The sequence below is a fragment of the Numenius arquata genome, chromosome 18 (assembly GCF_964106895.1).
Source record: "Numenius arquata chromosome 18, bNumArq3.hap1.1, whole genome shotgun sequence".
NCBI classification, from domain to species: Eukaryota; Metazoa; Chordata; class Aves; order Charadriiformes; family Scolopacidae; genus Numenius; species Numenius arquata.
In genome coordinates, this window is record NC_133593.1 from 5,636,738 (window position 1) to 5,658,288 (window position 21,551).

The window sequence follows — 21,551 nt, forward strand, 5'->3', positions numbered from 1 at the left end:
TGCAAGGTACAGCATGGCCTGGGGTTGGTGCGTCCCCGTTTACGGGGCACCAGTGTGCCTGCAAATCCAGAACAGCAGGAAAGACCGATTTCTCCCTAAGGAGTCCCTGACAGAACAGGGAGGGAGGGAGAAACCTTTCCCTTTGCCACAGGATATGAAAGGGACAGTGCCTGACACGGCAGAGCCCTGAGCATCTTGCAGCAGCTTTTGCTCCTGCTGGGCCAAATGCCGCCCCAAGCTCAGCCCCATGGCAGGAGCAGACCCAAAGCAGGGAATGACCATCCCATCCCATCCCAGGCAGATCAGGGATGCACGAAGGGACACAACAGCAGCATTGGTAACCCCAACCCAGCCTGTCACTGTTGCCACTAGACACATACCCCAGCTTCTAACCCAAGAACATCCCTGTGGAGGGCACCACAGGCTGATACAGGACCTGCCACATCAGGTCCTCAGAGGGTGGGAGTCACCTGATCTCCAAGAGCCACCAAGCCAAGGCTGGGCAGGGACAAGAGAAGGAGCTGCTGTGCTGGAGAGCAGCACCTCCCACACCTTCTCCTTGTGTTGTTGGGATTTCTGGCCACTTTAAGGGCTGAGTCTGGGGCTGCCCGAGCTCGCCTCTGGCCTGGTACAGAGGTTTTGCAGCCCAACCCATCCTGCCCGAGACAGGACCAGCGACGGCAAAGCCCTCTGGAAGATCCCAGCACTGCTCCGGAGCAATGTGAACGCATCACTGACTCACATGATTTGATCATTTCCTCGCAGGGAAAGCAGGTCATGTTACACAAAGCCCACCTGGGGCCCAGAAAGGGCTAAATGGGTACATCCATCTTCCTCCCACTACTCATCAGAGGCTGTCAGTGTCCAGGTGCCGGTGCTCCCTGCAAGCCAGGATCCTCTTCCCACTTCCCTTTGAGATGACAATAGAGCAGCAGCCGGAGGCAGAGGATGCCCGCTACCTTCTCTCCGTGCAAGCCCCTATTTTTGGGGGGGGTCTCTGCTGTAGAAAAGTGGCTGGTGAAAAGGACAAAAGGCTCCCAGGGAGAAAACTGCCTCCTTCCCACCAAACCCAGCCTTCAGCCTTGCCTGCTCCGACGGGCACGGCCAAAAGCAAGGGACTCGGATCCTCTCCCGGGCCCCACAGAGTCACACGCAGCCAGAGCGTGGTGGAAATGAGTTTATTGACACGGACGGCAGGTAAAGCCTGAAGAGCAACACAACTACGCGGCGAACACTCGAACGAGCGGCGCGGCGGGAGAGAAGGGCGAAAGGCCACCGAGCGAGCCCGGGCTCTGCCCCTGCAGCACAGAGTCACCTACATGCCCAAAAAGCTGGGAAGAAATGTGGTAAAGAGAAGGGGGTGCTCAACATCCCCCCCCTCCCTGCATCGAGGCTGTTTAGTGGAGGAAGCTTAAGTGCTTGTTCCTGACCCTCTACCACCTCCTCCCTGCCCCGACACAGCATCACATTCAGTGCCACTGGTGCTTCCTTAATTGCTCTCTTAATGATTTTTCCAGTGCCCCCACAGCGCTTGGAGCAAATCACCTCCCAGCACACACGGGCAGGGCTCAAGGGCTGGATTGCTCCAGCTCTGCCCCCCAATTTTTGCCCAGCGAGAGCACAGGAATGGGTTCCTACACAGGGACACCACCTTCCTCGGGGTCCTGCAGCTCCTGGGCCCTGCTGGACTCTCTTCCAGGGCATTATGACCTTTTCCCAACACTGGCTTCTGGGTTGCAGACAGTGCCCAAAGCCCTGATGAACCATCTCCCACCGTAAAACATTTATTGACTTTGAATATGGCATCTAAAAAGACAACATGGGGGTCGCTAGGCATAAGAGCTTTGCTCGCTGGGGAGGAGATGGCATCAAAGCATGCTTGGGAGGGCAGAGCTGTTCTGGTTAGTGGCTCGGTTTAAAGCAGGACAAGCTATGGATGGAGCAAGGACATGCAAGAGGCTTTGCTTTCACTGCTGTTGCCGCAGCACTTAGTGGTTGCAACATGGTGATGGACTGGAAAGGGAAGCAGTCCTGGCCCTAAGGACAGGTTGGAAAAGAGGAACCAGGGCACGGGGCTGCTCAGGACAGGTGAGAGCAGGAACCCGACTGGCCCTTGTTACGGGGTGCCTCTGGCCACACAGAGCCCAGCTGCAAATGGAAGAAACGCTTCCACAATCTGCTCAGCTCTGGGCCCAGCTGGGACCTGAAGCCCCCAAGGCAGGCAGGGTGCAGACACCGCCAAGCCCAAACCACCTCCCACCACACCCCAGCCTGGGTTTTGGGGGACAGCATGGGAACAGGGAGAGCCGCTCCGCTCCCCGTGGTACCCCGGGACACTGCCAGCAGCGGCACAGCTGATGCTCACAGCCCCAGCGGGGAAGTGGCACTGCCCTGTTTGAATTGACCACCGCGAGCCTTGGGGATTTTGGGGGTTAGCACAGCGCTGGGTGAAGGTGGCACAGCTCAGGGGACGGCCGAGAAGGCAGTTTGGCCATAGCAGGCACGGAAAGAACGAGAAGAGGAGGGGCTGTGGCTGGGTGAGGATGCAGAGACCATACCTGGAGCTCTGGCAAGAGCCTTTGGTTCTAAGAGCGGGCTCGTTTCCTTCATTTCATCCACCGCTGTCCCGTTATCAATCTAGGTCTGCAGCTCCTCCCCACGCAAAAGCAGCCTCGCTTCTCAAATCAGCAGCTAATGAGCCAGGGAGATGGTTGGAGTGAAAACACACCATCAAAAGCAGAGCTGAGTCTGCCAGCACAAGTGTAATAAAAAAACCCCCTCTTTAGGGCTCCATCCGCCTCCACGGACTGAACTGATGGCTCTGTTCCTAGTTCCCCGAGGCTGTGCTCACCCTGCTAGAGCCTGACGTCCCTGCAGGGCTCCCAATACTTCCTTGGAATCGCCTTCCCTTTAAGCCAATTACAATAGAAAAACTCAAAAAAAATGTATAAAAATATAAAATAAAGTGCAGTGTTATGTTTTCGACACTTTTGCCTTGTTTTAATGAGCCGACGTGTGGTTTTTGATTGGGTTTTTTTTTTTTCCAATGAGCGGTATTTTACAAAATCGTTACTACGCCTAAAGCCATTTAGAAAACACTGAACATTGGCACAAAATGGAGAAGCCCACGAGAACGGACAACGAGTGAGGGGCAAGGGGGACGTGGGAGTAGTCGAAGCAGTGGTTACAAACTCCATGGACGCTAAAAATATCAAAGGGGTTTGTTCCCTATCATCATTAGCACGTGGATACTAATTGCTACCTTGTTTAATCAGTGCCTTTGACTGAAATCCTACACATGAATACAGCTGCTTCCAGTTACGAGTGCTTTTCCCCGTGCCAGTGGTGAAGGAGGATCTGGGGACCCCTTTCTCCCCCCTCCTTCCGCAGGGTGAGGCACAGGCTGATCTCCTGTTAGTTTTTCAAGATGGCATCGTAGGCCTGGTAGATGTACTGTGACACTTCGGGAGCTCGGCATTTCAGGGAGAGCTGAGGAGAGGAGAGGAGAGGTTAGCAGTGCTGCAAAGGAAGGCAGGAGCTTTCTACCATCTCCACGAAGGCTTACTGCATGGGTTGGGACAGATCGTGGATGTGGCAGATGACAGTCACGCACAATATTTCTCCTGGGTACTGCTTGCAACACCAAACTGCCTTTTCAGAGCTGTCTACAAGCAGGAGGAAGTATAAAAAAAGCAAACTCCCACTATGGAGTTCCCAAATTCCTCGACAAATATAGTGTCTCTGCAGGCATGAAGGAAGGGGACATTGCCCCAAACCCTGAGACAAGAGACTTGCTTGCCCTCACGTTGTAAATCACAGCACTAAGCCTGGGGGGTTCTAATGATTTGCTGCTCGGTCCTGATGGACACAAACCTGGCTCTTACCCCTTTCTAAAAGCAAGGAGCAGGCTGAGCCCAGGCTCACAGCATCAATCCTTGTGCAACCATTTTAAATCACCTTCCAATGCTCACTTTCACCCCGAAGGCCACCAGACCACGGGTTTCTCTTGAAACTCCTGGAACAGCTTCCAACAGGAGGTAAATCCTCTAATATCGGCACGCTCAGAAACACAGGTCCTCAGAAGAGGAGCAAAGGGAACAGCTCTATGGGTGCATGATGCAGGACGGACCGCACCTTCCCACCAGCCACAAGCTGATGCCAGCACAAGGCCAAAGAGGCTCTGACATCCAGACAGCCGGTCTCCGCTGCAGGAACGCGGCAGGGCATAAATTTCTCCTTGTTTACGAGAGGGGGAAGGGCATTCCTGGCAGTGCTTTCTTGCTAATGTCTCTTGGCTTTATCTCTGGGTAACCTTGGCAAGTAACTGCTCATTGCTGAGCAGTTATTATCCCAGCTCACTGGTGACAGAGGAGTGTAATTCTATTATTTCTCACTTTTTTTTTCCCCCCAGTTCAGTGGGCGTTCCTAACCCCTCAGTCAAATCAACAGGATCTCCCCCAAAACAAGCACGTTAGGCAAAACAGGGAGAAATGGCTCCATGGGTGAGTTAGAAGGATCCCAGCCCGCACCACGTGCCCTCTGCAGTCCAACATCTCACCGTGTAGTTGGGGTTCCCTGGCTGAATGCGAAGCTCGGCCAAGATCCAGATGCCGTTGGTGAGTTTCAGAGACTGATAGAGCATGTCCTGGCCCTCCACGTTCCTCTTGGCAATGGTGTAGACATTGTTGTTCTGCAGTTTGCTGGAGACGGTGTCTTTGGAGAGAAGGAGGAAAAACATCTGTTAATTCAGACTTATCATCTGTAGAGATGGGAGAGCCCAGAGGAGCATCCTCAGGATGCAAGTGTACAAGGAAACGCTGACTTCTGTCCCAGAGTTTCCTCTGGAGACAGGAGCAGACATGACACAAGGAGAAAGAATTCCAGTTTGCTTCCATGGACCTGCCTCATTCCTTTCAGGCTGTAATCCCTTGTGAACCATTTGCCCATCTTGCAGGGCTTCCACTTACTGATCACTGCTCTGGGTCTCGCCTTTATCAAGGCGAGAGTTTGCAGCTCAGAGGATGAGAGGACTCTGCTCTTCCTGTAAGACCCAACAAACCCCAGGGAGGCTAAAACCTGGAGGCAGCCAAAAGTCAGATGATAAAGGTGGAAAAGAACAGAGACTTGCTCCGGTGCCTGGTTCTGAGGTCCCGTCCCAATCACGACAGCTCCCTCCTGCCCCCCCCCAACACTTCTGGCCAAACCAGTGCCCCACAAGGTAGTTAAAATCCTTTTTTTTTTTCTTTTTAAAAAAAAAAGCAATCACTTGAAAGGGTAAAAACCCACATCATAGGGCTGTGATATGGTTTTAACACACTGTACAACCTCAGCACTTGCAGAAGATGTGTGATTTCACCTGGAGACCTTACAGATGTAACCATTACACATGTTATTTCTAAGGGACCTTTCAAAGAGACAAGAACAGAGGCAAATACACAGAACACACAGACCCAAACCAGCAGCATTTGGATGCCAAGGGGTTTCTCAGCACCCTGAGCTGGGCAAACCTTTGGATGCCAGTAGAAGGGGCACATTTACCCTTTGGGTGGAAGGCTCAGGGAGGACGACTCCATACCCGATAAGTATCACTGGCAAATTCCCCACTCCTGGTGCCCAACTGGAGAAATTTAACTTGTCCAAGCTCTCTGCTGGGACGAGGTGGAATGCCCTCTCTATACTGGGCCATTATCAGCAGGTTGAGATTTTTCGACAGAAAGCTAGAGAGAGAAGTGGCCTCTTCTACTTACGTAGTATTATGGTATTCATAATACCAATAGGCACTGAAAGCCAAGAGACTGGGAACATGGGATTCATTTCAAGGAGCGCGAGGAGCAGGACAGCAGCAGAGAAACAGCACAAATCTTTGGGGTGCAGCTCTAATCCATCCCTGCACCCACAAACACCGAGATCCACCAGCATCAGTGCTGGATTTGAGAACAGACACAAGTCTGTGCTGGTGCAGGGAGGGATTAGAGAGGGGACAGCAGAGTCTGTTCATGCACCAGGGAGTGGTAGAAGCAAGAGAGCAAGGACCCCACAACTCCGCACACTGGTCCAGAGACCTGGATCCGCTGCCTCTCCCCAGGGCAGCGTTGACAACCAGAGCTGCAGAGCAGCTCCACGGGCAGCCTGGACCCTTTGCCTGTGGCTGGGCTGAACCCCTTCGCTCCCCAGAGTGGCTGCGTTGCAGGTTGAGGAGGGTTCAGGCATCCAGCTACCCAGACAGACTCAGATTTAGGCTTCCTCTCTTCCCCTGTTACTATGGAAACTGGCAGATGTAAGTAACTAATGAGATCCTTTGCTTAAAAACCCTCTGTCTCCTCCTCCCACCTCTACTCCTCCTCTATACAACAAACTCATCCAGATTAGGGAGCGGGGCTGGGAGAAACTGGCACTGGAGGGATGTCACCCACTTGGATTGAAGCCCAGACTCCCAGCTCTGATGCCCCTCCAGCTAGAGGGAGCAGCCTCTGGGGCTTTGCGAAGGCACAAGCACCGGCTCAGAGAGGGCACCACTGTTTGCAAGGGACGTCGGTATTAAATGTGATTTTGTTTGCCCGATTTTAACAGGCTGTGGTTAAGCCCCAGGCTTCACTGGTCTGAAGCCCCTCTGGACACATGTCCTGGAAGTGGAATTGCTGGCAAGGGTTCAAGGCTTCCTCCAGCAAATCTTTCCTCCTGCCGGGAACCGTCTTTCCCTCCACCGGGGGATGCTGTCAGAGGGAAGACATTCCCCAGGGAGCGTGGGTGCAGGGTCGGAAGCAGGGCTGCAAGCGGGAAGCTGTGATTTTGGCAGCTGTGGGGCCGGTACCCCATCAGGCAGTGACGGCAGAGGAGGGGAGCTGTGCTCTGGGGACACAGCGGGCGAGATGGGGCCTCACAGCAGCTGCTCTTACGCCAAAGCCTTCAACTGTGTGATGGCACCTCCTGCAATTTAAACAGCCGCTGCCTCTGCTGGGGGACAGATTTCCATGCAGGAACAGGCTTGTAGGGGGGTGCAGGGAGGGAAACTGAGGCAGGGGAAACTCCTAGGAAAGCCTGTTTTCCGCCTCTCTGTCTGTCCTCAGTTACTCCCCAAAGAGTGCAAGAAACCCTACAAAACATACCCTGTCTCAGGCAGACACCTGGAGCAATCGGGAGCAGGCTGGAGCGGTGATGAGCTTGCCCAGCTCCTCCTGCCCCCTCCCTCAGCACAGATTTGGGGACTGGGGAGACTCTACCCCTTCACCCCCCAAGTGGCAGCTTCCATCCCTCCTCTGCTCCCCAGTGTCAGAAATTTTGGATTTTGGAGATCGGGCAGAGTTGCTAAGCAACAGTGCCAGGCTGTGCCTGGCTGAAGGCAGGGCCGCTAATGCCATGTGACAGCACAGCCTTTTAAAAAAAAATAAATTAAAAAAGGCAGGTATTTGCTGGGAGGAGCGAGCTGAGCCCAGCTCTGGGCTGCTGGTTTCCAGCGAGAACGCAGCACCCACCGAACACCCCAACAGTGCCCAGCACAGGCAGGAGAGGGCTGAGCCCGCCTGGGGACACATCTCCCTGCACACATCGGGTCTGGTGACTCTGCAAACCAGAGCCACAAAGTCCTTCTGCAAGATGGCACAGTCTACATCTGAGCTTGCAAAGCAACTTTCTGTAGGGCTATTTCCTTTGGCTCACTGCTTATTCTCACAACCCTCTTGAAGCGCGATGTAAGGATACAGAAAGATTTCCCCATCACCAACACTAGGGAAACTTCTGACATCAGTCCATCTTTCAGGGGTATTTTGTTTGTCTCCTTGTCTTTACCCCAGTCCAAGAACTAAATAGCACACACGGAAAGACGCAGGGTAGAACAAGGTCTCCTCCCTTGTACTGAAGTGATTAAATTCTTTTCAACAGCGCTTTCCTTCTAGGTAAAGCGAAGGACATGCTTAAATCATCTACCCGTACAGTTTAACAATTTCCCTTCCAAACTCAAACAGCCAAGACGATCAATTGGCAACAACAGGAGTTTTCACAAAGGACACGCACAACTCACGATCAACACCGCCAACATACCTTTTTTCAACTTGGACTTTCGTGGCATTTTGCAACAAGCACTGGATACCGGGAAGGAAAATTTAATCCCTACATTTTGTGCTGTGGTAGCAGAAAATATCCCCGAGCCATTTCTAGTAACACCTGAGTGGTTCTGAGCATCCAGCCAAGAACTGCATTCAAGTACCAAACGCATCTGCAGACTCGGATCCAGTGGGGAGGGCACTTCAGTCAATATTATGACAGTACATTCATTTCCAAGATATGTAATATGCACAGGTTCTATAATTTATTAAATGATCAGGATACCAGATTTGCACATACAGGGAAAAAAAAAAACAACCACGTATCAGGGAAACCTGCATATGATTGTGTCCCAGGTTATTCCAGCAAGAAAATCCAATTTCTCTTTGTTTCAGCATTAGCAAATTACTAATTTGGAGGGGAAAAAAAATTACTAATTGGGGGGAAAAAACCCACCCCAAAGTGGCCACTGCATACCAATAAGGGCACATTCAACTCCAAACACTAAAGCTGTCGTCTCACAGCAAATTGTGGAACAGTAATAAGCAAGCAAACCCAAAGTTCCTACAACTGCTGAACAGCACAGCAACTAATTGCCTCCTCTTTAATGGCATTCAATCTCCCTGTGCAAGTCAGCTTGTCCTCTTTCACTCTGTGGGTTTGGGTAAGCAGAATTTAAAAAAAGAAAAACATTTAGCTAATCTTATTTGCATATCTTAGCTTAATGTAGCGGTCCTTTAAAATTTAATCAAACTTTGCATGTTGAAAAAACAGTGTAAACAGGGCAAACTGAGCTTTAGCGCATGTTCAGTTGCAGGGGAAACCTCTGTTGATATAGTCGTACCAGCAGCACACGGATTAATTTGAGCTATAAGAGTCCATGAATCTATCTTCATGCATTAGATTCTTATATTTTCATTTAAAAGCCCTAAATCAATTAATTTAGCACCGGATTCATTAGAGATGAGAATGCTGGGTATAACCATGACCTTGTGTTTTCATTACAAGTTCTATTTCCGAATATGGTTTTCTCCATAACCTCTTCCTAAGAGGCAGATGCATGAAATGGAGCTCTAATGAATTCAAGATGTGCAGTGCATCATAAGTACACATATCCTTGGCCCCATGATACCAGTCCAGAGAGACTCGCTCCTCCGTGGCCATATGGCTCCAGCCCTAAAGAACAGCCTCAGGCCAGTGCCAGCTCTCACCGCTGGGAACCTGAGCCCCAAACCCCTCATCCAGAATTAAGCACCCAACTCTCTGAGACTCTGGGAACTGTGGGAATACCTTCAAGGGCTCAGGACTTGCTTTTTTTTGGAAACAAAGACACTGGAGAGAAGGATCAGAGTGGCAAATTGTACCATTTCAGAGTACCTGCTCCTCACCCCACAGCCTGGCACCTTATTCCTAGGTTTCCACTTGCAGTGCCATGGGGAACCTGCAGCAGCCAAGATTTTCTGGCTGTTCTGTGCCCTGTTCCGGGGTGAGCTGCCAGGGACTGGAGCTTTTGCTGCCATCCCTGTTGCAAACCATCAAAGCTGGAGTCGATCCTATTTGGCTTGCCTCATGGGCACAGGATGGATCTCTACCCCACAAAGGCCTGGGATCACAGACTCACACAGAAGCATCTCCACTGATGAACTCTGTTTACCTCCTTCTTGTTTGAAGGAACAAAAGAAATAACCTGGGGAAGAAGCCTGCAGTTTACACAGGAGGTGCTGTAAGGCGACTGTTGCACAGTAACAGACAGCCCTGGATGTACAAGAAATACACAAGCTACTTTCTCGACAGATAAAATCCCAGCCCTCTAAAAATCCCTGTTCCGAGCCCATTTCGCTCCAGTTTAAAGAAAAATAAATTCAAATTTCAGTTTCTCCACTGAAGAGAATCACCATCCCCCCGTTAGCTGTTCGGTAGGGCCTCCTGCATGTCTACACCTAACTTCAACCCCACTTCTCACACGGCGCAGAAAACAGCGCAGATCTTAGAGGTGAGGAAAGCAAAGGCTCTTTACAGCTAGGAGAAGAAAAACCAAGCACCGAGGGTATAGGGACCACGCTTCTGATCAGCCCTTTGCCCAGCAGCAGCCGTTTGACACGCTCTGCTCCATCTGCCCGGCGCCTGCTGCAGCTGCGCAGCTCCGTTTAAGTGGCTGGTGGTGCCACGATTAGGGCACATCAGCTGAGAGATGATTTATTTTTAGCTCGTAGCTAAATCCGCGTCACTGGGCTGGAATCCGTTAGACCAAAGCATGAATGGTGCGATGCGTCCCCGAGCCTCCCAACGACAACTCGCCACCAGGTGGGTGGGCTCAGGCTAAGGCATGAATTACTTATCTGAGCAGACACGGGAAGAGGGATAAGGATCCACACGGCGGCTGCACACCTCTGCGGAGCCGGCGGCGCATAGAAGCTTTTCATCTGTGCCCAAGGGTTGCAAAAACCCAGCATCTCCTAAGTTTTAAGTTAGGAGCCGTTGAAATCCGCAGACTTTGCTGTGCGCAGCTCTGCCACGGCAGCCGTCGCGTACCTTATTCTACGCAGTGATGAGAGCTGCATGTGGTGGTGCTTCATCGGTGAACAACAGAACCTCCGACAGCCCAGGCCGAGAGCTTTATTCTGCTTAGGTATCTCCTACAAGAGAGTCTTTTGACTATGAACCAGTCTTTCCTCCACAAGGATCAAGTTCCTAAAGATTTGATACCCAGAGCTGCTATTCTTGAAAGAAAGGAGGTGTCTTAAAACAAGGCTCTTTTCACTGGATTTAAATGATCAAGACTAAATCTTGAAAGACTATCCTCCTACTGCGGCACGTGGCTGGACACGCACCCTCTCTCTGGTATAAACTAGTAGCAAGATGGATCCAGCTGTCATCAGAGCTCCCCCAATTTCTCTCGCCTCTGCCCTGGTGTGCACCACCAGCCACGTGCCATGCTGCGGGAAGTCTCCATCCCTGAGGATGCTGGAAGCTCACCCCTCCACGGGGTCTGGAGCCCGGCTGATCCTTGTACACTCAGGTTTGATGCTCTCAGTATGGTCTGTACCAGAGGAGGTTAAGGCTTGGATGAAATCAAGTTGAGCAGCAGACTGAGGCAGGGTTGCACTGGTAGTTAAAAATACAAGGGACTGTGACAAGGACACAAGATTTCCCTAGTTCTCCCTCCTGCAAGCTGCTGGCCTGCTCCGTCCCGAAGCCCAGGTGGTCAAGGAAGGAAACGACCGATGCAGTCGCAAGAGGGAGGAGGTGTCGGCAGCGGAAATACAAAAACAGAAGCTTCAGCGGATGGAAGTGTTTGAAATCTGTTTATGAGACATGACCCACTTTCTCCCGTACATAAGCCAAAGAGGCTGGCAGATCCTGCACACCCCCGAGCATCCCAAGTGACGGATGGTGCTCGGGAGAGGCACCGTGTCCAGGGCTCTTGCTAAAGCACCGAGAGAAGCCTCTTCTCGTCTGAGCCCTGGCAATGGCTGCAGATACCTCTGCAGAGAAACCACCCGGCGTTCCCATGCTCTCTCTGAGAGGCAGTAATGTGTTCTCTGCTGAGTCTCACCAGTTCAGGCAGGCCTGGGCAAGCAGTCTGGTCTTGAGCTGGCCAACCCTCCCTGAATGGGGACTATTGCTTGTCACTTCATATTTCCTAACATTTTATTTTGGAGCGAGTAGGGGGTATGGGCCAGTCTGCAGGATCCATCAAGCGCTCATCTTCCCAGCCAAGCACACCCTTTCTCTCCCTTCCCAGCTCCATCCTTTGCTAGCCAACACCAAACATGAGAAGCCACCAAGGTTTCTGATTTGAGATGGAAAGAGCTCTGGGCAGCGCAGCGAGGGCACGGCCGGGGCAGAAGGCATCACTGGCAGCAGCACCGCAGTGCAGGGGGAGAGGCGATGCCAAGCTCGGTCGGGAGCAGCAGGAGGGCTGGGGGAGGCACAGAGGTTGTTCTCACTGGAAACCCCACAGTGAAATCAAGTCATAAGGTCCAACAGCTGCTATTTTTTCCCCCTCTTGCAAGCTCCATCTTTTATATTCCAAAATAGTAATAATTACGGGTACAAAGAGACCCGCGGTTTCTGTCTGCAATTGGAGCAAGAGGGTGTTCATTGTGTAAGAGCAGACATGAGAGAATAAAAAGGTTACAGGGTTTGTAATCAATAGGGACATTTTTTCCCCCTCTATGAAACATAGCAGCTTTTGGTAGAACCACTTGGCTCCTGTCCAGAACCTCTTAAACAGGAGCAAAGCTGCTACGCTGGCCTCATTCCACTTTTTTTTTTTTTTTTTTTTTACACTCCCTCATCCTTCAGCAGTAGTAAGGTCACACGTACAAGTAGGATGCTTATAGAGGCAACCAGACAGCTAAACACGGAGCCAAACAGGACAGAGGATGATCAAAGTGCACCAATATAGCAGCTAACGGCAGCAGACCTAAACTCTTCTCACATGGCCTGTCCTCCACAGATGTCAAAACATTTCATAGTGGTATGTAGGGTTACTCTTTCTCAACACAGAGGAGAAAGCAGGTGTCGAAAGGTGAAGTGACTGGCCCAGGATTAAAGGTTTAAGTCAGGGCTGGAACGCCCTACCTGAAACACACAGTAGCGGAACGGGATTGCTGAACAGCCCCAACACCCTATTCTGCTGGATTTAAAAGAACAACCTTGCAGAGAAAGTATAAAAGAGAAGCAAAAATACAGATTCCACAATGAAAGGAAGAAACACAGGTAAAATCTAAAATCTGGGATTTTAGATACGCTTTTATGGGGACCCAGCTTAAGTTTTTACTGAAACAAGCCCAAGGATCCAAGGCTGTTCTGTTTGTAAGCACAATACCCATCTATCTGTTAGCCACACAGTGCTATTAATAAGGTGATGTCTAGTGACCATACATCAAAAGTGCTCTCAGCACGGTAGAAGTAAACTACTCACCGGCATTCAGGTGACAGTCTTTAATCTGGAACTGAAGTTCATTTTCGTTTGGAATATCTTTCCATGTTGCAAGGAAGACCTGGCGCTCTAGAAACGAGAAAGACAATCAGCTCTCCTGCATCCTCTATCTAATTCACCGCAGAATGATACAAAGTAGAGACACAAAAGATCTTTTGGCCACATTTTGCCCTGCTGTGGTCAGATTCAGGATTTGCTCCTGTAACAACTTCAGCCTTACTGTAAAAGCAGCAAAGCTTTGATGGATTTTGGAGCCCTCAAACCAGAGACTGTCTTTACCATATGAGCTGTTTACAAACCAAGAACAGGAGGGATTTGACAAGAAGGAAGGAGATCCACACATTTAGGATTACATTAGTGAAAGCTGCTTTTCAAGCAACTTCCCAGCCAATTCAAACAATTTAATAAAGGTGACCAGGAATACACGAATTACAGTGAAAGTGGTATGGAGGCAAATCCTAGACCCATTCGAGTGAACCAAACCCTCCAAAAAACCCCCCACAAAAATCAGCTTCAAAGAAAACAGATCCACCCCTTGTCTGGCAGAGAGAATCAGAGCAGAGACTTGGGTTCTGGTAACTGTTAAGAGTTGTAGGACAAGAGGGACAGGCTACCAAAACACTACAGATCAATTCAGGCTGCTGAGATGCACTGATATGAAGACCGTGGTGAAGTCTACGTGAATCTCAGCCATGGAACAACCCACCCAGCTGGGGGCTATGAGCACAGTCTGGCTGAGGGAAGCTGACCACAGACCTAAAAGCACTCACCCATTTTTCCATCCTCTACGAAAAGCACGTTGAGAGGAATTAGGCAGCTGAAGTAAAAGACATCAATGTTGTTTTTCACAGCCACCTGTTATAGAAGAAACAGGGGGGTTAAAGCATCTCTATCAGCTGAAAGTCCAAAGGGATCCCGAGATTTTGCACTGTCTCATCGCCTGCCCACGCACCCTGGAGCAGAGGCCAGCTCTGAACGTGAGACCACCTGGAGAGATGTTACTGAGCTTCTGGGTAGTTTCAGACAAGGATGAGTCCCACCCCTCTGGGCTCACTCCATTTTCACTAAAAGCTGCTCAATCTTCTCCTGCGAGCATTTCACCATGCTGCTTCGGAGCCAATTGCACTGATGGGGTCCCAGCCAGCCTCCTTGCTCTTCTCTGCTCTTGTTCAGCCTCTCCCTCCCATCACTTCTTCCACCACTGAGATACATTCTCTACTATCATGTCTGTCATACTGCACATGAGCTTCTCCATCCTCCCTCTTTGCCACCTCACTCCTGCAATTCCCCAGCTCCAAACCCCTGGGTACTCTTTATTTTCACCCCCAGCTCTCAGTCATGTCTGACCACACAGACTCCTTGATTAGTCATATCTCAGCCTGGACACTTTCTAGAAAGCCTGAAGCTGGTCCAGAGCCTGCACCTTCCTTGCAGCATCTCCCAAGTCTCCTGCCTTTACCTTCACGAACACGTGCAGGGTGTTGATTCCTGGAAGAAGAATGCCCCGCTACAGAGCAATCAGGGCAGGTAAAAAAAGAAATCACTTGATAAAAGGCTTAATTCTCAGTGTCATTAAACTCTGCCACCCAGGGAGATGCACCGGATTGCCTTTTATCACACGTGCTTGCCACGTTACTGACTAATCTCTGCTAACACGGAGAGCGATCTCACTTTCAGTTTTCCCCAGGCTGGGAGCTGACAGTACAGCAGGAGCAGAGTGGAGGTCTGAGAAAGTGCACTGTCATAACATAGCACAGAACAAGGTAGCTCTGGGCTCTATTTCTATGCCTTTCACGCTCTCCTCACATCATCCCGCACAGCGATAGCCTGTCACGGGAGTACAGTTCAGCAGACACCTGCTATTGCTTGCAACGAAGGAAACTTAGCCTGTAAAAGAGACCTAAAATTGAGGTTGTGTGTGGAGCCCTGGATTTCAGGAGCTGTTTGAGCTCCTATTTTCTTTGAAAAATCCCAGAAGGAGTTCTCCAATTTGTCACCCAGCTGAAACACAAACCAGACCATGCTAAACGCTGAGCCAAATAAATTAATTTGCTGCTACAAAGATTTATGCCAAGACAAACTCCATTCACATTAATAATTACATACATTAGTGTTTCTGCTGAGAAAATCTATTGTCCTATAGTGGGAGGTTTAGAAAGACATCCCCAAATGTCGGTAAAAACAGCTGCGGATAGACAAGGGAGGGGAATAAACCAGATAATTCAAACACAAGTCAGCTGATGAGACATGCATACAAGCCAGAGGACAAGTGGTAGGAGATCAAGCTCCTGAACGAACTCTTCCAGCAATTGGGAAGGTCCCAGAAGTGCAAAGAACAGCAGAAAGGTAGATGTGACAGCCTGTGGGGTTTCTACTTCCAGCCATCACTAAAGGTAGCAGCTTATATTTAATTCCCACAGTGCAAACCAGCTTAAGGAGGGATTATTTTAAAGCCCACTAAAACCATGTAAATGATGGTGCAACCTAGAAAAAAAAAGGAAATGGTCCCCTGTAATAGGGAGCTGTCACATGCTTCTGCTGCTGGCATCACACTCATGAGAGGCACCGAAGCCAGAGGGGCAAAAGTAGATCGGTGGATTCACCTCTGCTAAGTGTGATTGAACAGACTGGATGAGTAGCCAAAAAACTCACCTCTGAATCTGGGGGGGGGGAAAGAAGTGGGGAAGGGACAGCACTGCAGCCATTCCAGATGCTGCGCTTGGATGTAAATCATGGAGATGAGCAAGAAGAGGAAAGATTTAGGCTAAACGTCTGGGAAAACTTGTCAGTGAGAATTATTAAGCAGTACAAAATTCTCCTGAGGAAGAGAGAAGCTCCAGTGCTTGGAGTATTTAAAATCAGCCTTGATAATGCTCTCAATAAGAGGAACTGTAAAAAAAACAACAAAGCTTAGCAGGGACTACACTGCATGACCTAAGATCTTTTCCAACTCTGATTTAATGATTAATTGCCTCGCCTTAAAACAACAAGAGATCACTTAGCTTTTGTGGCTAATCGTTGTTGCCATACAACAGCAGTTTCTTACAAGAGGGGCTGGAAAGCAGTGCCTTCTCGCCAGTCACGGTCCTAGAGGCACACTCCAAATTAATATGCTAACCCTCTCCCTGCAGTTATAAGAATGCTATAAAAAGGTATCTGCTGACCTGCTTCTCAACTCTGCAGAAACACACTGAGTAAGCTGCTTTGGCTATACTCTGGAGAGCTACCCAATTAAGATGCTCTGAAGTGCAATTGCTTCCCAGCAAAGGAAAGCAAGCCACATGCCAGCCTTCATCATTGGGTTCAGTAATGTCATCACGTGTCACCTTGCAAGTATCTGTAACGATGCAGAAACCAGCTGTTACAAATAACTTCTCCAAAAAGGAAAGGAAAAAGCTACAGTCTGCTTAAACCCATAGCACTGGGACAGGACTGGTAAGCTTCTCAAGACTTGCTTCCATCATTGAGCATCACATACTCCCCCCAAACAGCCAGCCATGCACTGATAGTGCTGTGGTGTCCAAGACGGGGTCCGTGAAAACACACCTGCAGATACCCAGATGGGGAAACTCGCAGCAAGAAGAGGCTAAGAGGCCCTACCAGTTGATAACAGTTTCCCAGGGTCATGCTTCAACCTTCGCACTGCCACATTAAGGAGCATCCAATGACATCTGACAGCCTACAAAGGCCAACGCAGGCAGAAAGCAGATCGACACCAGCACCTGCGAGAAACTGGGTGGCTAACAATAGCCACTTGCTGAAAAAGTCCAGTGCTCCTTAGGTGGGGACATGGATCTGAGACAACCCATGACATCACTGCTACTGGTATCACTTTAGAAGTCTCTCAAGGTTTGACATTCTTTAAAGGAACCTCCACTTGCACTCAATAAATCCCCCAGTCCAGACTAACTTTGCCTGTGGCTTTGCAGCTTTAACCTGCCGACCGGGACACGAACTATTAAATCGTTAACAAGATCTTCAGCTTCAGACATTTGAAAGTTGAAACAGAAGCATTTTAAATAAAAATGGCTTTCCATCTGTGATCTTTTTGAAAGGAGGAAAAAAAAAATATTACTACCTTGCGAATTTAGTCAAGCAGACTACAAAGCTTCTGAGGGATTAAAGTCAAAAGGTGCCAGATTTTCATGTGATGCTTCACTGCTGAAAAGGTGTGAGCCCACTAAAAATAAGAACAGGGTTCCCAATCACTTACATCTTGTTCATGATCTGACTAGAGGAAGCAGCACCTCTAGAAATAGCCCCTGGAACATATCTGTTCACCTTGCAGCATAGGCACCCTTCTGATGTCCTTTCTCGCAGTGCAACCCTCTGATAGCCAACACACGGTATTTTGAGGAAGAAGGACCTCATAAGAACAATGTTAAGTTATTTTCTTCAACAGCGTAGGTTTCTGATGCTTTAAATCCCAGACTTGAGCATAAGAACCGACTTTCAAAGTCAAGTCTGAAAGCAACACAGATGCTTTCCATCAGCAGCAAGTACACAACATACCCACTTGGAATCCCATTAGCACCTACACTAAATTAAGGATTTACTTCAAGTTGGGTTTTGCTTTAGAGCCTGGTAACAGCCAAACTGTTAAGGCGAGAAGAACTCTCCTCTGCAGAGCCTTTTTTACCTCTGCCAGCACAAGGTCACGGTTTATTCTGTGACAGTCTGTTGCTCGGGCTGGCAGATGCCCCCAGGGAGTGCTAGCTCCCTCACTTCATTTTGTTTGACAGGTAGGGTGCTCGGGATCCTACGGGCTCTTGCCAGCTGGATGCTCTACCTACAGGCACAAGCCTGGAGCCCGTTGTGTGCAGACAGTGAGGCCGAGTCGGTGCCCCCCCCAGCTGCGGGCGTCATCTCCGGGCACGTCACCGACATCCACGGCCAGGGAACAGCCAGTTACCAGGAGGGTTACGCTCTCTTGTGCGCCTGGCTGTACTTGGAAGTTCAAAATGTACATTTTATTAAGTGTGCAGGACCATGTGGCAGACCTGCCCTTAATCGGCAAGCCAACAGCCTTCTGCAGCTGAGCTAGGAACCGGCCGCAGACGCCAAGCTGTGATCCGAGTCCTTAATTCCAGGAGCTCCCAGGAGGGTTCTCTGCTGGAATAAAACTCTTGCTAGTAGAGGCTGTTAAAAAAATAACCCAGGCAACAAACCTAAGAAAGTACCTTCCACATCCAGCACCTTCCACATCCAGCCACCCAAGGCCATTCTGTGGTGCTTGGCCCAGTAATTTTGACAGAGCTCCCACCCAGGCAGATGTTGTGCCATTTATCAAGCAGGCTCTTAAGGGAGAAGAACATCTGCTGGCTGGACTTGCTGCTCACACCGATTCTCAGCCTTGTTTTTATGGAGAGCTGAATGTGTGAAATCTGTTTCCAAGTACCGAGAGCTCTGCATCTGTGACCCGAGATACATTAACACTTCTGATGAATGAGAGCTCCGGGGGTTCTGCATTGCAAGCAAGACACCGAAGAGTGGAGGAGCAGAGGTGACAAGTTACAGCAGGACTGAGTGCAGGAGGACAAATATGATCTAGTACATTAGCAAGACCGACCTCTTCTCAATGAAGAGGCTGTACCTTCATCTGTCTTTATACGAATGTGTTGCCAAACTCATTGGAAGAAATAAAAACATTCTGCACCTCACACTGCTCAGCAGCAAGGGAGAGGTGTGTGTTTCCAAGGATCACTTTTTAGGAAGAAACGCAGCCGGCAGATCCTTCCCTTTCAACACTGACCAGGTCCTTTCATAGGCATTTTTGGAAACTGAAGCTGTGCTTCTTTCAGTTGCACGCTCAGTGTCTGCAACAAACAGCCCTGGCAGCAAGTAACACCGGGAATGCAACACATTTATTGTCAAACTTGAACGTGGGTCCCAAGAGAACGGCAATATTCCAGGCTCAGGCAAACTCACTACTGCTCTGGGAGTCCCTGCAGCTTGTTTTTGATTGTATCATCTCCTGCAAACAGTTACCATCTCACAGAAGAAACTGCTGTATTTGTGCCGTGCCAGGCCTGAGCTCTGAACTCCTACAGCAGGCTGGCTCCAAGTCACCCATTTCCAGGGTTAGGGGAGCAATTCACATGGACCCAAATGGGCAAATCGGGTATTCTGATATCACAGCACTTCACAGCCCTTGAAAGGCCATTTATTAGGATAGAAAGGCTTTCATCCCAGGCATTCTCTTATTCCAAATTTGACTTGAAGCTGAAAAGTATCTGGAAAGAAGATTCCTCATCAATGGAAATCCCTATTTCAGAACCTATTTTCCTCTTTGAGAGCTCAAGGTCTCATACACGTGGTGTCAAAGATACCCCATTAACCGTATGTCTTCCACCAGGAACAAGCCTGACAGCCTACATGCCATCAGAGGGGTTTCACTGCTCTGACTATGAAAAGGCAACTGCAGGACCCAAACAAGCCTGTACTAGACTGACTACTAGAGCCATCGCCCTGGCTGGCAAACGAGTCATGGCCATCAAATACTTGCGAACCTCAACAAAGCCTCTCACACACCTTTGGGCAAGAGCTCGTTATCACTTATCACAGTGCTATGTTCTGGAGACAGAGCTCTGGGCAGGGCGACACAGCACCCACAAGTGCCAGACAGCCTCCAAAACACTGACAAGGCACTGCAAGAATGTCCCCAGCAGAAGTCAGCAGCACACAAATAACTAAGATTGCCTTTAGCAATAGGCATATCCCAAAGGCATTCTGCCAACAGCTTTTTAATCTGCAAGAGGTAAAAGAGAGGCGAACCAGAGAGCAGAGATGGAGCCCGTTCAGCCCCAAACCGCTGTGCCCAGTTTAACTTTGGCTTGCTCGACTGGGCGTTGAATCTGAGCCAACAGGTCAGATTATCAGTCAAATTATCATCACTGCTTTGGGGTGGGAGGGAGAAGCCTGCTATTCTTTACCACCAGATGCAATGTAACCGGCAAACAGAAGACTTTTCAGTTGGGAATCATAGTTATATTTTACCCAAGTAAGCCTCTGAAAATATTTCTGTCTTCCTCATCTTCTTGTAAAAATGGCTTTTTTGTTAACTTGTCAAATATTTTAGCTTCTTTCCATGATAACGAATGTTAAGATTAGACCAGCTGTATTGGGTGAAAGATTAGAAACGGTAGTAAAAATAACCTGAACAAGACTTGAATTCATTACTTCTGAAATAGTTGCCTAAGGAATGTACAACTAGTCTTTGAAGTTTCTAATTAACATGACAAAAAGTTGAAAGCTATCAGTTTGGTTACTTCAGGACTTATTTTTCTTGTTACTACAACAAAAAACCCCCGCCAGAATAGGAGATGAACATAAGGTCCTCAGGTTCAAACCAGCCCTGCATCTACTTCAAAGTTCCCCAGCTCAGAAAAAACACATTTAAGCAAATTCAACTTGATGAGTGTTTTGGTTCTTCAATGAATACAGGAACATTTGTATTCTCTACTCCTATATTATGCTATAAATTGTTTCCTAAGTAGGTCACCAAAACGATTTCTGAATGTTTCAAGACAGATAATTTCTACATGAACTCACCAAACAAAACCAGAGCCTTGGCTGTCAGGGCAATGACAGATCTCCATCAAACCCACTGCTGTCAAAAAAGTAAGGGGAGTGTTCTTTTTAACTTGGCATCTGCTATCGTGATTCAACTCTTTGCAGAGAAATATACTATTACTCCATATGGCAGCTTCCCCAATTGTAAAAGGGCAGCCAACTTCTATGGCAATGAGAGAGCTAGCAAATTAGCAACCGAGTCTGGCACTAATGAATGCTCTGCTGTCTCAATGCAAGGTAGCTGGAGGTTTCCTCCCATGTCTTCCCTTTGCTTTGTTCTAGCAGAAGATGCTACAAGAAACAAACCATGTTCTGATTCCTTTAGCGATTCAGTAACCCAAATATTTCACTTCCTTCCTGATCAAAGGAAGCAGCAACTTGAGAATGCCTCGTTGAGAGAGCCCCTGGCATTAGGGAGGCAGATGGGGACTGTCACCTCCTAGAGACTTCCAAAATTTCCTTCAGAGGAGGAGGGAGATTTTACCATAACGGACCCAAATGCAGTGCTGCAACCACATCCTCACGACCTGGACGCGGAGGGAATCCAGCTTTCCCACAAGCTGGAAGGGCCCTCTGTGGAAGACAAGCACATGTGATTCGTTCCCTGTCCACATGCTCCCCCAGTCGCATGATGGAGCTCAGAGCTGGAGTGTAGGACTGCTCGTTTGAGCGCCAAAGAAGCTATTTCGAGCTGTTTGCCCAAAGACTCATCAATAAGTCATAAGCCTCAGAATGGAAGTCAAAAGAAGGGAAAAAAAACAGTTGCTCAGGCAGAATAAATAGTAACTTCCATCGCATTCTCTTAATCTAAAAAGAGAATGAGCTGCTTCAAAATATTCCCCTCTATGGGCTGCTACGCTACAGGAACCCAGCCTAGTTCCATCTGCTGGAGACTTGAGGCGAGCAAGACGTGCTACAGTGCGAGTTAGCTGCATTTTTGGGATACTGGGAAAATCATCCTGGAGGACCCAGCTACGCAGAGCAGAGGCAG

The 21,551-nt window shown here is 49.1% G+C and overlaps 1 protein-coding gene across 2 annotated transcripts in view; it reads right to left on the reverse strand.

Annotated features, from left to right (window-relative positions):
* Window positions 1–1,163: 1,163 nt before the first annotated feature.
* The window catches only part of AP2B1 (adaptor related protein complex 2 subunit beta 1), an 81,064-nt gene continuing 60,676 nt past the window's right edge, over window positions 1,164–21,551 (reverse strand). For both annotated transcript variants that reach the window (XM_074160746.1, XM_074160745.1), the window contains 4 exons: window positions 13,759–13,843; window positions 12,971–13,057; window positions 4,559–4,713; window positions 1,164–3,489 (listed from right to left, as the gene is read on the reverse strand). In XM_074160746.1, the coding sequence (XP_074016847.1) occupies window positions 3,415–3,489; window positions 4,559–4,713; window positions 12,971–13,057; window positions 13,759–13,843 (402 nt within the window). In that variant the 3' untranslated portion in view covers window positions 1,164–3,414. The remainder of the gene's footprint in view (window positions 3,490–4,558; window positions 4,714–12,970; window positions 13,058–13,758; window positions 13,844–21,551) is intronic.